Here is a 17,371-nt window from a genome sequence, read left to right on the forward strand (position 1 = left end):
TTCGCCGAGGCACTTGGAAAACCGCCTTAAAAATCATCCACAGGCTGGCTGACACACTGGGCCTGGGACCGGCACGCCTTCCCGCTCGGGAAGCAGCGCGTTGGACCGCGCGGCTAGCCGGGCGGGCTTCATTGTGAGTTACTACTAGTTGGTTGTGCTGAATGAATGATCTGGTAGCGGCGCCTTTAGTGCCAATAACCAGGCTGGTCGCGTCGGAGATGATTACACAGACAAACTGTTTAAATAATGCCAATTTCTCTACCATTCCTGAGGGGTGGTTTGGCGTATTGTTGGGGAGACATGTGGAGCTCTCTCTTTCGTGACCAGGGATTGAGTGGTGACCGCAGCCGCTGGAGGAGTTGTAAGTAGGCTGTTTATGTTTTCTTATTGGCAACGTTACGTAGCGCTCTATATGAAAATCACTGGCTGTGCTGTGTTCAGTCTGTGGCCAGTTTGCATTGTTGTCAGCCATTGTAGTGTTGGGCAGCTGGATGTGAACAGCGCGTAGCGTTGCGCAGTTGGAGGTGAGCCACCAGCAGTGGTGGATGTGGGGAGAGAGATGGCGGAGTTTTGAAATTTGTTAGACTGGATGTCATGAACTGATATATATATATTATGACTATTAAGGTAAATACATTGTTTGTTCTCTATTAAAATCTTTCATTTGCTAACTATGCCTATCAGTAGTTAGTGCCTTCCGTAGTTTGAATCTTTTATTTAGCTGGCAGTAGTGGCGCTCGCTGTATTGCAGTAGTTCCAGTAACGAAGATTTTTGTGAGGTAAGTGATTTGTGAAAGGTATAGGTTAATGTTAGTCAGGGCCATTCTTTTGTAGGGATTATTGGAAGTCAGATCGCGTTGCGCTAAAAATATTGTGTGTCAGGTTAAGCACAGTCTGTCAGGTTAAGCACAGTCTTGTATAAATGTTTAAAAGGGGACGTTTTATAGAGTTCAGCACGCTACCAGCATGTCACCTGGATAATTTGACGTACAATGTCCGGCGAATGCAGAGGGTTGGGGGTTGGTGGAGGAGGGGAGTGGGGGGGCTAGTCCCTGGAAATGCAGGTGTGTATTTGAAGCACTCTTTGATATTTCCACCGATGTATTGTCATCCATATCGTCGCCATTACCGAGGGCCGGAGGTCCCTCGCTTGATGTAGCAGCATCGATGTAGCAGCTTCAACGATTGTTTGCCGCCAGTAACCAAGCCGGAGATGATTACACCTAAAATTATAACCTTTCTCGGCCGTTGCTTGGGTGGGGGGCAGTGTACACGGCTCTACACCACATGTTGGAGTTTGAGGGGTGGGCTACCCTGCAGGCGACATACCTTTTACTAGTGAGATTCCTGGGTGCGTATTTTGTAGTGCTGTGCTGTACACACAGTATCTTGGCTGGACGGATCAGAATTTTGCTACGATTTCACACAATCTGGTAACGCAGTGGTGACTTAATAGGGCTCATCACGCTTTAGTATTTCCTATACATACTGTAGCTTTGGTTGGAAATGGTAAAACTGCAAATCTTAGAAAATGTCCTACGGTCGTGATTACGAGGGCAGTTCAATAAGTAATGCAACACATTTTTTTTCTGAAACTGGGGTTGTTTTATTCAGCATTGAAATACACCAGGTTATTCCCCAATCTTTTAGCTACACAACACTATTTTTCAACGTAATCTCCATTCAATGCTACGGCCTTACGCCACCTTGAAATGAGGGCCTGTATGCCTGCACGGTACCATTCCACTGGTCGATGTCGGAGCCAACGTCATACTGCATCAATAACTTCTTCATCATCCGCGTAGTGCCTCCCACGGATTGCGTCCTTCATTGGGCCGAACAAATGGAAATCCGACGGTGCGAGATCGGGGCTGTAGGGTGCATGAGAAAGAACAGTCCACTGAAGTTTTGTGAGCTCCTCTCGGGTGCGAAGACTTGTGTGAGGTCTTGCGTTGTCACGAAGAAGGACAAGTTCGTTCAGATTTTTGTGCCTACGAACACGCTGAAGTCGTTTCTTCAATTTCTGAAGAGTAGCACAATACACTTCAGAGTTGATCGTTTGACCATGGGGAAGGACATCGAACAGAATATCCCCTTCAGCGTCCCAGAAGACTGTAACCATGACTTTACCGGCTGAGGGTATGGCTTTAAACTTTTTCTTGGTAGGGGAGTGGGTGTGGCGAAACTCCATTGATTTCCGTTTTGTTTCAGGTTCGAAGTGATGAACCCATGTTTCATCGCCTGTAACAATCTTTGACAAGAAATTGTCACCCTCAGCCACATGACGAGCAAGCAATTCCGCACAGATGGTTCTCCTTTGCTTTTTATGGTGTTCGGTTAGACAACGAGGGACCCAGCGGGAACAAACCTTTGAATATCGCAACTGGTGAACAATTGTGACAGCACTACCAACAGAGATGTCAAGTTGAGCACTGAGTTGTTTGATGGTGATCCGTCGATCATCTCGAACGAGTGTGTTCGCACGCTCCGCCATTGCAGGAGTCACAGCTGTGCACGGCCGGCCCGCACGCGGGAGATCAGAAAGTCTTGCTTGACCTTGCGGCGATGATGACACACGCTTTGCCCAACGACTCACCGTGCTTTTGTCCACTGCCAGATCACCGTAGACATTCTGCAAGCGCCTATGAATATCTGAGATGCCCTGGTTTTCGCCAAAAGAAACTCGGTCACTGCCCGTTGTTGCAACGCACATCCGTTACAGACGCCATTTTAACAGCTCCGTACAGCGCTGCCACCTGTCGGAAGTCAATGTAACTATACGAGACGAAGCGGGAATGTTTGAAAATATTCCACAAGAAATTTCCGGTTTTTTCAACCGAAATTGGCCGAAAAAAAAATGTGTTGCATTACTTATTGAACTGCCCTCGTATTTCTATCCACTCGGTCCGTTTCTTACACACACGAGTAATAAAGTGGTGGCTTACGAATGATAAATAGATCGGGCCCAGGCTGCGCCGTGACTGACTGAGAGCAGAACGGTGACGACGCGACGCGATGCGACGTTGAGGTGACGTCGCGACACGACACTACGTCGCGACACGACGTGACACTGTTACACGACGTCGTGGCGTGACGCTGTGACATGACGCAACGCCAATGTGACGTGACGTCGAGAGCGGCGGGTTGGAACTCGCGGGAAACGTAGAATAATACGGAAAATTGTGGAACAATGAGAGTACTTACATATCTGCATGACTGTGGCCTCTACTTGTGCCTCAAATGACGTAATATTACACTGTTATTAACAAATAGAGTTCGAGTGACGTGACGTAACGTTTCCAGAATGAGATTTTCACTCTGCAGCGGAGTGTGCGCTGATATGAAAGTTCCTGGCAGATTAAAACTGTGTGCCCGACCGAGACTCGAACTCGGGACCTTTGCCTTTCGCGGGCAAGTGCTCTACCATCTGAGCTACCGAAGCACGACTCACGCACGGTACTCACAGCTTTACTTCTGCCAGTACCTCGTCTCCTACCTTCCAAACTTTACAGAAGCTCTCCTGCGAACCTGCAGAACTAGCACTCCTGAAAGAAAGGATATTGCGGAGACATGGCTTAACCACAGCCTGGGGGATGTTTCCAGAATGAGATTATCACTCTGCAGCGGAGTGTGCGCTGATATGAAACTTCCTGGCAGATTAAAACTGTGTGCCCGACCGAGACTCGAACTCGGGACCTTTGCCTTTCGTGGGCAAGTGCTCTACCATCTGAGCTACCGAAGCACGACTCACGCACGGTACTCACAGCTTTACTTCTGCCAGTACCTCGTCTCCTACCTTCCAAACTTTACAGAAGCTCTCCTGCGAACCTGCAGAACTAGCACTCCTGAAAGAAAGGATATTGCGGAGACATGGCTTAACCACAGCCTGGGGGATGTTTCCAGAATGAGATTTTCACTCTGCAGCGGAGTGTGCGCTGATATGAAACTTCCTGGCAGATTAAAACTGTGTGCTCCTTTCTTTCAGGAGTGCTAGTTCTGCAAGGTTCGCAGGAGAGCTTCTGTAAAGTTTGGAAGGTAGGAGACGAGGTACTGGCAGAAGTAAAGCTGTGAGTACCGTGCGTGAGTCGTGCTTCGGTAGCTCAGATGGTAAAGCACTTGCCCGCGAAAGGCAAAGGTCCCGAGTTCGAGTATCGGTCGGGCACACAGCCGGGGCGTTTGGTGTTTCAAGAGGCACCGTATCGGAGAGCTGTACCGCATACAGGGAAATGGGAAAGACATAATCAGCTAAGTCACAACGCGGACGAAAGAGTGTGTTCAGCGCTAGCGACGGACGGGCAGTGAAGAGGATAACGACGAGAAAATAAGGCGGACGACAGCTGCAAACGTCACTGCGGAACTAAATGCCGCAGTCGCGAACACTGCCAGCACGAAAACAACGTGAAGGGAGCTCCATAGTTAGGGAATTACAGGGCGAGACGTAACTCCAAAACCACCCACCAGTGATGCAAAATGACCGTAGCAGGAAAATTTGGACTACGTAGCAGTGAAAAAAGGTCATTTGGACAGATGAGTTTTGTTTCGCAATGTTCCCAACATTTGGCAAAGTGTACCATGGTCGGGGATTAGACGATGATTCAGGCATCCACGTCGTGATGCACACTTGGTCTGGGGGCCCTCGTTCTGTCAACGGCTTTGCAAAGAGGGTGGAGGAGCGGACAGAGGTTCAGGGCATTCTCTTGCCCTTGGAGTGGTAACTGCCCTTAAAAGGCGGAAGAATCAGCAATGATCAACGGCATGAGGATCTAGAAGACAATGGAAACCACTGAATTAAAGACACATAATGTGTATCCACAGGACATATGGCCTGTAACTGAAAAAGTATCATGAAGTTCTCTCCATTGGCAAAAGATTCCGGACTAGTCCCTCATTCGTATCTCCGGAGGGGACTGACAAGGGGGAGGCGGCCATGAGAAAAGGTTCGAACGTGGTAGGGAAGCTAGAAAATCTGAAAAGGGATATGCTGAGGCCCAGTCTAGAACAGTGAGCGTCCGTCAAGTGAAATGGAAAGAAGACAAGGATTTCTGGTGAGACGAGTATAGGACAATAACAACCGAAGAGGAAATGGTATAATGGGAGTAGGATGGGCAGCGAGTCAGTTACTGTGAATAGTTCAATGATAGGGTTGTTAAAAACAGGAAGGACAGAGAATCAGTTCAATACAATAGTTCAGGCATACATACCGACGTCGTAAGCAGAAGATGAAGAAATGGAGAAAGTATATGAGGATACTGAAGGCGTAATTCAGTATGTAAAGGGAGATGAAAATCTAATAGTCGTGGGGGATTGCAACGCGGTTTTGGGGGAGGAAGGACTAGAAGAAAATATGGGCTCTGTAGTAGGAATGAGAAAGGAGAAACATTAACTGAGTTCTGCAATAAATTTGAGCTTGTAATAGCGAATACTCTGTTCAAAAATCACAAGAGGAGGAGGTATAGTTGGAAAAGGCTGGGAGAGTCAGAAAAATTCCTAAATAAATAACTGTAAGATATAGGGAAAGACGGGTAATATATAGTCCTGGAAATTGAAATAAGAACACCGTGAATTCATTGTCCCAGGAAGGGGAAACTTTATTGACACATTCCTGGGGTCAGATACATCACATGATCACACTGACAGAACCACAGGCACATAGACACAGGCAACAGAGCATGCACAATGTCGGCACTAGTACAGTGTATATCCACCTTTTGCAGCAATGCAGGCTGCTATTCTCCCATGGAGACGATCGTAGAGATGCTGGATGTAGTCCTGTGGAACGGCTTGCCATGCCATTTCCACCTGGCGCCTCAGTTGGACCGGCGTTCGTGCTGGACGTGCAGACCGCGTGAGACGACGCTTCATCCAGTCCCAAACATGCTCAATGGGGGACAGATCCGGAGATCTTGCTGGCCAGGGTAGTTGACTTACACCTTCTAGAGCACGTTGGGTGGCACGGGATACATGCGGACGTGCATTGTCCTATTGGAACAGCAAGTTCCTTTGCCGGTCTAGGAATGGTAGAACGATGGGTTCGATGACGGTTTGGATGTACCGTGCACTATTCAGTGTCCCCTCGACGATCACCAGTGGTGTACGGCCAGTGTAGGAGATCGCTCCCCACACCATGATGCCGGGTGTTGGCCCTGTGTGCCTCGGTCGTATGCAGTCCTGATTGTGGCGCTCACCTGCACGGCGCCAAACACGCATACGACCATCATTGGCACCAAGGCAGAAGCGACTCTCATCGCTGAAGACGACACGTCTCCATTCGTCCCTCCATTCACGCCTGTCGCGACACCACTGGAGGCGGGCTGCACGATGTTGGGGCGTGTGCGGAAGACGGCCTAACGGTGTGCGGGACCGTAGCCCAGCTTCATGGAGACGGTTGCGAATGGTCCTCGCCGATACCCCAGGAGCAACAGTGTCCCTAATTTGCTGGGAAGTGGCGGTGCGGTCCCCTACGGCACTGCGTAGGATCCTACGGTCTTGGCGTGCATCCGTGCGTCGCTGCGGTCCGGTCCCAGGTCGACGGGCACGTGCACCTTCCGCCGACCACTGGCGACAACATCGATGTACTGTGGAGACCTCACGCCCCACGTGTTGAGCAATTCGGCGGTACGTCCACCCGGCCTCCCGCATGCCCACTATACGCCCTCGCTCAAAGTCCGTCAACTGCACATACGGTTCACGTCCACGCTGTCGCGGCATGCTACCAGTGTTAAAGACTGCGATGGAGCTCCGTATGCCACGGCAAACTGGCTGACACTGACGGCGGCGGTGCACAAATGCTGCGCAGCTAGCGCCATTCGGCGGCCAACACCGCGGTTCCTGGTGTGTCCGCTGTGCCGTGCGTGTGATCATTGCTTGTACAGCCCTCTCGCAGTGTCCGGAGCAAGTATGGTGGGTCTGACACACCGGTGTCAATGTGTTCTTTTTTCCATTTCCAGGAGTGTACATTATGTACAAGAGCCAAGAGGGAATGTTAAGACTGAAAGACCAAGAACGAAGAGCCCGGATTAAAGAAGTTCTAAGACAGGGACGTAGCCTTTCGTTCCTACTGTTAAAACTATACATTGAAGAAGCAATGACCGAAGTAAAAGAAGGGTTCAAGAGTGGAATAAAAATGCAAAGTGGAAGGATATCAATGATGCGGTTGGCTGATGACATTGCTATCCTGAGTGAAAGTGAAGAAGAATTACAGGATCACTTGAATGGAAGAACAGTCTACTGAGTATAGAATAGGGATGGCGAGTAAATCGAAGAAAGGAGAAAGTAACGAGAGAAACGTAACATCTGAATTGGGGATCACGAATTAGGCGACATGAACGAATTCTGCTACTTAGGCAGCAAAATAACCCATGACGGACTGAGCAAGGAGGATATAAAAAGGACACTAGCACTGGCAAAAAGGGCATTCCTGGCCAAGAGAAGTCTACTAGTGTCAAACATTGGTCTTAATTTGAGGAAGAAGTTTCTGAGAATGTACGTTTGGAGCACAGCACTGTACGGTTGTGAAATATGGACCGTGGGAAAAAAAGAACAGAAGAAAAGCGAAGCATCTGAGATGTGGTGCTGTAGACAAATGGTGAAAGTTAGGTGAACTGTATGGAAAGGAGTGAGGAGATCTCTGCAGAATCAACGACGAATAGAGTGATAGAACATCTGTTCAGACATCAGGGAATAACTTCCATGGTACTAGAGGAGCTGTAAAAAGTATCGTATAGAGGAAGAGGTAGATTGGAATATATCAAGCAAATAATGTAGGACGTATGTAGTAATTGCTACTCTGAGGTGAAAAGGTTGGCACAGGAGAGGAATTCGTGGCGGGTAGCATCAAACCAGTCAGAAGACCGATTATTAAAAAAATATAATTGTATTCAATGGCGGCCTATGGTTACTCTAAAGGGTCGCATTACTGTCAAGCATTACGTGACCAATCTGGCCGAACAGGTCCTTCTCATGGAAAAACTTTTGTTTCCCAAAGGCGATGCTGTGTTTCACGACTACAGGGCACTTTTTCACACAGCTCGCATCATCCACGACTGGTTTCGTGGGCACAAGGATGAACTGTCTCATTTTCAGTGGCCACCAGTCACCAGATCTCAAAAGTACTGAGGCTCTGTGGTCTACTGTGGAGAGAGGGGTGCGTCATTGCCAATCACGTGCATCATCGTTACCTGAATTTGCCACCATTTTGCAGGAAGGAAAACCATACAGGATGTGAATTAATTCATCACGAGACGGCTTTAAGCTGTTTTGAATGCCAACGGGTTTCCTACATCATATTAAGACACTGTAATGTATTATGTTGTTGTTGTTTCCATTTTTTGTCCACCCTGTGGCGCGGCACGTTACTTTTGTACCGCCCTGCCAATGTCCAGCAATGTTCATTTGTCTAGCTAAAAGCTGCCGTAGAAAATACTAGACCACTACTGTCTATTGCAGGTCGCAACATACATGGAATTGTCCGGTAAACGGGATGTGGCTAGCTACTGAAATAAAAGTTTTAACTTGGCAATGTAAACTTTCAGGTGTATTCTTACGATAAAGATCACAGTTAATACTGCGAAGTCCGCACTAAGTGGCAACACAGTGTAAAGTTCACACGCACACTACAATCACACACGTCGCCAGTTTATGGTATTTACACCCGTTACCGAAGTTAATAGAGTTCACCGGATCGTTTAGTTATGAAAATGCTCGCTCTACACGTAATACCTGCTCCAGTCTTAGATCGCACAACACGCCACGCGGTTTTAACTAACAGTCAAAAGCAATAATTTTGATACTCCGTCCGAAATTCCACACGACTTCCACTATACCGTTCACTTCAATATATTTTGTACTACTTCGCGAACTCGTAATTAGCATTTTTCCGCGATTTTACAGTACTTTCGTCGGAGCTGCTTTCAATGAGATGTTACTAGTTCGAACCCTCAGCCCCGACCCCCCTAGATCACACCAAAGGCTTTGTTCCCAGCATAGATTGGTACGAGCCTGCATTTTTCTGATTGGCTGATATCACAAACAGCAAATCAGATTGCAGTATTATCCCGCGCTTTACTTCAAAGACCAATCATAGTAAAACATTTCTTTCTATGGTAATTGCAAAATAAATAAATTTATAAAAGTATCAAAAATAAAATTACTCCTTCTGAAATTACCGATTAATTTGTGTTCTACTCACGATTTATTAGTACCATAAACTGACTGCACATTTAACTATAGTAAATCCCCTGTATACTTTAACTGGTACTTCGTGAATAAACAAAACAATTACTTCTGTTCTTCACTCATACAACACTCACACTGCTAATTAGTACACATATAAAACAATTATAATTATGCAAATACATTAAATATTAATCAGACATAACTTTACAACATTGTTTTGACTACGACTGCTAGCACTGTCCGTCAGCTGCTGACCTCTGCCGCCTACTAGTAGAACTACGTGCAGCTCTGTAACTCAGGTCCATGTCAGCTGGTGACATCTGTCGATGACTCATGCCTATAACGATATCGTCCTAACAAGTTACAGGAGCGATGCGAAGGCGCCACGCTTCAACCCCCTGGACATCAATGGTACGCTAAAATGGCTAACACTGTTTAACATTTGTAGCTATTCGCAGTTACTTACGTGTTACAGAGCATGATGTAGTTGCTTCTCCTTCTCCGGGTTCTCTCTTCGTCGGTGAATTAAAACGCGACACCTGCGGACAACATACAACAAATCACTTTCCAGCCACAAACAGCAATATCGTCGCTAGTCTACAAGCTACAACCAGCAGTAGATTTCCTGTAATGTAATTCTACGTCTACGTATATGTCAGATTTCTGAAAGCCACTGTGAAGTGCATGGCAGAGGATACGTTCTATAACACTATGAATTATGGGGTCTTCCCGCTCCAGTCGCTTACGGGGCCTTGTGGGAACAATCACTGCTGAAATGAATGGTCACGCAGCGTTTTACGGTAGAAGCAGGTGACGTCCGGTGACAGAAGGATATTCTCAGCTACAGAAAGGAAATGTATCGAATGTTTTAGTGCTGTTGTCATCAACCACACCGTGAGAGAAACTGTGTGTCTGTGCTAGGGAATGATACGTGGGCAGCTCGGTGACAATGAAAGACTGAATCACTGGTAAGGTGCTCAGGTCCACTGAATGCTCCGTAAGATTATTTGAAGGCTACGAGGAGTGTTGTTTAAGCTTTAGAAAATATAGCGTCATACGGAAAGTGTGTAACGTTTGCAACATTTTCGTCGCTTTGGATTTAACGCAGTAGTGAAGGCAGCGGAGGCAGTTTGAAACAGTTGTGACGTGTATGGGGAGGGCACCATCGAAGAAATCGCGTCAGAAAACAGAACTGTCGTTTAAAGTAGGATCGTTATGACGTGAATTACTCGCGACATTCAGGAAGACCGACGGTCTGTACGCTTTACCACTATGGTTCACGTCACTGTACTTGATAGTTGGTAAATGTAATAAACTGCGACGATTTTACCTTCGACACTTATATTCACCTTCGACACATACATTCAATGCACAAGACTGGTAAGCTGCGAAAAAAAAAAAAAATCGGTTTGAGTCCCGGTTTGGTATAAATTTTCAGCTGGCCGTGGTTGTTCATCACAATGCATACTTGGCGTATTTCAACGGTTTCCACTGTTTACATTCCCTGTCTTTGCCTCTTCACTTATGTCAGCTCCTCGATCCATTCATTTTAGTCCTTTAATTTATTTCAGTACGATTGAGATAATATATTCTCCATGAGCTTGGATGGGCATCCTTCGAAGAAAGAAGATCTTTCTACCAAGCGCTATCAAAGACGTTTAGAGACACAGCAGTTGCGACAGATTGCAGAAAGATTCTACTGCCTCCACCGTTTTTCTTGCGTAAGGACCGCACAAACAAATTGAGGGATACTGGAAACCGTACCGCCACACATCAAAGAAGTCCCAAACTGAGGGAATGAACGTAGGGGAGCACTTAACAGCAATCCTACACCGCCCTTCTGGGGAAGGTCCAAGTGGAGGTGGTTTACGATTGCCTTCTTCCCACATGGTATGAAATGCGATCTCCACATGTGCATCTACATGATTACTCTGCAATTCACAATTAACTGTCTGATGGAGGTATCATCGAACCAGCTTCAAGCTATTTGCATACTATACCACTTTCAAACAGCGAGCTGGAAAAATAAGGCTTAAATCTTTCCGTGCTAACCACTATTTTCTCATTTTATTACAATGATAATTTCTCCCTATGTAGATGGGCACAAACAAAATATTTTCACACTCCGAGAGGAAAGTCGGTGACCGAAATTTCATTAGAAGGTCCTGCCGCAACAAAAGACGCCTATGTTTAATGATTGCCATCCCAATCTACGTACCATATCGCTGGCATTCTCTCCCGTATTTCGCAATAATACCAAACGAACTACCCTTCTTTGAAATTTTCGATGTCTTCCGTCAATCCTGTCTGATGCGGATACAACTCCAAAAGATGATGAACAAACGTAATATAGGCAGTCTCTTTAATAGATATTTTGCATTTTCTTTCTGACAATAAATCGCAGTCTTTGGTTCGCTGTCTCCACAGTTGAAGCTATTTGTAGTTGTAATCTCTGAGTGTTTAGTTGAAGTCACAGCCTTTAGATTCGTGTGATTTATCGTGTAACAGAAATCTAACGGGACCCTTTTAGCACACATGGGGATGATTCCACACTTTTCGTTATCTAGAGTCAACTGTCACATTTCGTACCATACGGATATCTTGCCTAAATCATTTGCAATTGGTTTTGATCATGTGACGACTTTGCAAGACGGTGATTGACAGCATCATCTGCAAACAATTTAACCCTGTGGCGCATGAGTTTCACTGCAGTGGACAACTTTTAATGGTCAATTCTCTGACTTTTTCAATCAGTCATGAGGCTGAATACGCATGCAGGACACAACTCCAGTAGGGAGTGCCCATTGCAGTGAACTGTGTGCATTTGCAGCCTCAGGACTGATTGAAAATGCTAAAGCAACGACCATTAACAGCTGTCCAATGTAGTGGACGCTACGCGCCACAGGGTTAAGAGGGCTGCTCAAATTGTCTCCTAAATCGTTTAAGTAAGTCAGGAACAGCAGAGGGCCTATTACGCCATATACTAATTCTCTTTCACTTGATGACTTTACGTCAGGTACTATGAAGGCGAATTTTCTGACAGAGAAATCACAAAAATAGTCGCAGAACTGGGAAAATGGTTCAAATGGCTCTGAGCACTATGGGACTTAACAGCTGTGGTCATGAGTCCCCTAGAACTTAGAACTACTTAAACCTAACTAACCTAAGGACATCACACACATCCATGCCCGAGGCAGGATTCTAACCTGCGACCGTAGCAGTCGCGCGGTTCCGGACTGCGCGCCTAGAACCGCGAGACCACCGCGGCCGGCGCAGAACTGACAAGGGAACATCCCCATCGCACCCCCCTCAGATTTAGTTATAAGTTGGCACAATGGATAGGCCTTGAAAAACTGAACACAAATCAATCGAGAAAACAGGAAGAAGTTGTGTGGAACTATGAAAAAATAAGCAAAATATACAAACTGGCTCGTCCATGCGTAAGATAGGCAATATTAAGGGGAATGTCAGTCGAGGAGCACCGTGGTCCCGTGGTTAGCGTGAACAGCTGCGGGACGAGAGGTCCTTGGTTCAAATCTGCCCTCCACTGAAAATTTTGCTTTCTTTATTTTCGCAAAGTTATGATCTGTCCGTTCGTTCATTGACGTCTCTGTTCACTGTAATAAGTTTAGTATCTGTGTTTTGCGACCGCACCGCAAAACCGTGTGATTAGTTGACGAAAGGACGTGCTTCTCCAATGGGAGCCGAAAACATTTGATCGCAAGGTCATAGGTCAACCGATTCCTCCACAGGAAAACACGTCTGATATTTTGTATACGACACTGGTGACAGCATGTGCGTCACATGAAAGGAATATGTTGTCGACCCACCTAACTAGTGCACTTGGCGAATGGGTGAAAAGTTTCTTCTATCTTGCCCGATTTAGGTTTTCTTGTGGATGTAATAATCACTCCAAAAAAAGTGATGAAAACATAAGAGTTTTTCACATAAACTGAAAATAAGAAGTTAAAATTTTCGGTCGAGGGATGATTTGAACCCAGGACCTCGCATTCCGCAGCTGTTCACTCTAACCACGGGACCACGGAGCTCCTCGCCACACATCGCCCTTAATATTGCCTATCTTATGCATGGACGACCCAGTTTGTATATTTTGCTTATTTTTTCATAGTTCCACACAATTTCCTCCTGTGTTCTCGATCGATCTGTGTTCAGTTTTCTCAAGGCCTATCCACTGTGCCAACTTATAACTAAATCTGAGGGGGGGTGCGATGGGGATGTTCCCTTGTGAGACAATACTCCGTAGGCACGCAGTTTGATTGGAAACATCATGTGAGGAACGGTGTCAAAATCCTTCTGGAGATGTAAAAATATCGAAACAATCTAGAAATATCGAAACAAACTGAGATCGCCTGTCAATAACATTCATTACTTCGCGGGAATAAGGAGCTACATGTGCTTCACAAGAACAATTTTACCTGAATCCGCGCTGTGTGTCAATAGACTGTTACCTGAGAGATAATTCTTGATGTTCGAACACAGTATATGTTCCAAAAAATCACTGAAAATCTGCATTCGTGATATGGGTCTGTAATTCAGTGGATTACTCGTATTTCTTTTCTTGGGTGTTGGTATGAGTTGTGCAACTTTCCAGTCCTTAGGTACGAATCTTTCGACGAGCATCCGTTTGTATATGGTTGTTAAGCACGGAGCTATTGTAACAGCATGTTCTGAAAGTAACCTGACTTTTAGCCAGGTGTAGTGAAGTATGTGTCTGTGCTGTATGGACGATTGCGATGAGTTCTCGTGCGGCGTTGTGTTGTTGTGGGTGAAGGAATAGGGTGAAAGCCGGTGTCGGCACATACCCTGCTCTCGAATAACAAGCGGCCGAGCTTAAAGCCCCATTCGGCGGGTGATCAACAGTGTCACATGCCCACACTTCATGAGACACTGCGGAGAACGTTGGAAATTTAATCTAGGACATTGATTGGCGCAAAGATTGCTGATCAGGAACTTGACGCCTCCACTTCTCCTCCTCTTAGCAGTTCAATACTGGCAGTAAAAATTTTCCACCACCAGGATTCGAACCGGCACAAACGTGCGTTTGCGATCTTTTTGTTGTTCTTTTCTTCTTGCATTTTGTTTGTTATTGGTCGTTGACTTGGTCGTAGCGGACGTCACATTACACCCGTTGAAGTTCGTTGTTGATTCCTTGATTCACAAGGGAACCTCCCCATCGCACCCCTCTCAGATTAAGTTATAAGTTGGCACAGTGGATAGGCCTTGAAAAACTGAACACAGATCAATCGAGAAAACAGGAAGAAGTTGTGTGGAACTATGAAAAAAATAAGCAAAATATGCAAACTGAGTAGTTCATGCAGAAGATAGGCAACATAAAGGATTGTATGAGCTTAGGAGCGTCGTGGTCCAGTGGTTAGCGTGAGCACCTGCGGAATGAGAGGTCCTTGGTTCAAGTCTTACCTCGAGTGAAAAGTTTACCTTTTTTATTTTCAGACAATTATTATCTGTCCGTCCGATGCGAGGTAACTGCGCCGTAGTATGGGGACGCTACACCTAAACAAACATCGAAACACACGACGTCAGTCGACTACAGCGCACGTCCTGCTAACGAGGCTCCCTGGCTGGCAGTTGACTGTTCGCTACTTTGGGCGAGAGTGCATTAAATACGTGAGATGTATTCCGACTGTGAAACTGTTGCATTCATTTGTTGCAGTTTACGTGACAAACTCTTATGCCTTCATCACTTCTTTGGGAGTGATTATCACATCCACAAGAAAACCTAAATCGGGCAAGGTGGAAGAATCTTTTTACCCATTCGCCAAGTGTACAAGTTAGGTGGGTCGACAACATATTCCTGTCATGTGACGCACATGCCGTCACCAGTGTCGTATAGAATATATCAGACGTGTTTTCCTGTGGAGGAATCGGTTGACCTTATGACCTTGCGATCAAATGTTTTCGGCTCCCATTGGAGAGGCACGTCCTTTCGTCTACTAATCGCATGGTTTTGCGGTGCGGTCGCAAAACACAGACATTAAACTTATTACAGTGAACACAGACGTCAATGAACGGACAGATCATAACTTTGCGAAAATAAAGACTGTAAACTTTTCACTCGAGGGAATACTTGAACCAAGGACCTCTCGCTCCACAGCTGCTCGCGCTAACCACGGGACCACGGCGCTCTTGAGCTCACGCTATCCTTGATGTTGCCTATCTTCTGCATGCACTACTCAGTTTGTATATTTTGCTTATTTTTTTCATAGTTCCACACAACTTCTTCCTGTTTTCTCGATTGATTTGTGTTCAGTTTTTCAAGGCCTATCCACTGTGCCAACTTATAACCAAATCTGAGGGGGGTGCGATGGGGAGGTTCCCTTGTCAGTTGTTTATTACCGAGACCAGCCAGCTCTCTCTCTCTCTCTCTCTCTCTCTCTCTCTCTCTCTCTCTCTTTCTCTCTCTCTCTGCCGGCCGCGGTGGTCTCGCGGTTCTAGGCGCGCAGTCCGGAACCGCGCGACTGCTACGGTCGCAGGTTCGAATCCTGCCTCGGGCATGGATGTGTGTTCTGTCCCTAGGTTAGTTAGGTTTAAATAGTTCTAAGTTCTAGGGGACTGATGACCACAGCTGTTAAGTCCCATAGTGCTCAGAGCCATTTGAACCATCTCTCTCTTTTTTTTTTTTAAATCTCATTTTTATCTCATTTTTGTTCGCTTTCGTTCGTTGCATCTGCTTGGGGCGGACGTCGTAAGACATCCGTTTAAGTTCGTTGTTGATCGATTAACTCAGCTTTTTATTACAGAGGGGAGCTAACCCTCTGACCGAACACACTGAGCTACCGTGCCAACTGCGATCTCACACCACAAAGGCGGGTACTACAGAGGCCTACAGGCAGTTGTTTTCCTCTTAGGGAAGGAAATAACTAGCAGTGATGTAATAGTTTGTCAAGTATGTATGTAAATGTGGGAAAAGCAAAGGCAAAAGCATTGACGGAATGCTAATCGGTGACGCAAAGTGACTGTCCTTGAGGGACACGCAGCATCCTGCGGAAGAAACTGGTGACGTCCGGTGATGGAGGGATAAGCGAAGCTACAGACAGGAAGCGTGGCTGGCGCACAGATAAGCCGTCAGCGGTCGCGAACGGAACACCTGTGGGTCGGTCCGAAAGGGGTCCCCCGCGGTCCTGGAGAACGCTTTGATGTTCTGCACGGCGGCGGAGCATGCAACGCGGCATCAGATACGCTGCAAGTCCCCGGGAGCAGCACGAGCGATAGCAATCTGCCGTGAGATACAGCGCGATGTCTGAACAGCGGTGCTCGTACGTCGCAGCACGGCTGTGACGGCAAACACGAGGCCCATTGAGAACTGCACTGCCGAGGCACGAACACAAGAGAGAAATTGCAGGAAGTCGCTTTTACTTTGCCGAACAGTTCCTATGACTCACTGCTTCGGGACGTCACACTTGCGGTCGTCTTCATGTGGTGCTGCTGTTTGCCAGTAACGGCATCGACCCCCAATCTCTGGGAACGCTAAGAGGACAAAATTCGCATAGATATGGAGAACAAGTGCTAGTAAATGAGGGATATGTTTCTTATTTTCCGCAACATGTTTTACTATAACCGGGCATTATTTACATGTTTTCATTAAGCTACAATAAGTATTATGTCCGCCCCCGGTAGCTGAGTGAAGATCGCCTTCCTCCTTCGAGTGGGGCCGCACGCAATAGAACCACGGATACTACTTCTCCCAGATACGACATATTATCCCCGAACAAAGACTAACTCAGTGACTTTTATTCGAGGTTTGACTAAAAAAAATGGTTCAAATGGCTCTGAGCACTATGGGACTCAACTGCTGTGGTCATAAGTCCCATAGAACTTAGAACTACTTAAACCGAACTAGCCTAAGGACATCACACCCATCCATGCCCGAGGCAGGATTCGAACCTGCGACCGTAGCGGTCGTGCGGTTCCAGACTGGAGCGCCTTTAACCGCGCGGTCACTTCGGACGGCTCGAGGTTTGACTGTGCGTTATCTTTTCCGAGACGGCAGTAAGGATGTGCTCGACTTTTGGGCCTTACTACAGGAACATCACTCACAGCTTATGAGACATCCGAGATATCGAACATATTACGCTAATTTTTTAGGGAGTGCCTTGCTTGATCCCCCACCCAGTTGGGGTGTCCCAGGTAGGAGAATGTAATTATTGCCTATATGTAT

General features: G+C 46.5%; 1 protein-coding gene across 1 annotated transcript in view; it reads right to left on the bottom strand.

The window, feature by feature from the left end:
* Positions 1-17,371, bottom strand: part of LOC126145350 (nematocyst expressed protein 4-like) — a 196,323-nt gene that overhangs the window by 92,972 nt on the left and 85,980 nt on the right. Inside the window, exon 3 of the mRNA XM_049915554.1 lies at positions 9,641-9,713. Coding sequence (XP_049771511.1) covers positions 9,641-9,654 — 14 coding nt within the window. The 5' untranslated portion in view covers positions 9,655-9,713. The remainder of the gene's footprint in view (positions 1-9,640; positions 9,714-17,371) is intronic.

Source organism: Schistocerca cancellata, chromosome 1 (assembly GCF_023864275.1).
Source record: "Schistocerca cancellata isolate TAMUIC-IGC-003103 chromosome 1, iqSchCanc2.1, whole genome shotgun sequence".
Classification (NCBI taxonomy): Eukaryota; Metazoa; Arthropoda; class Insecta; order Orthoptera; family Acrididae; genus Schistocerca; species Schistocerca cancellata.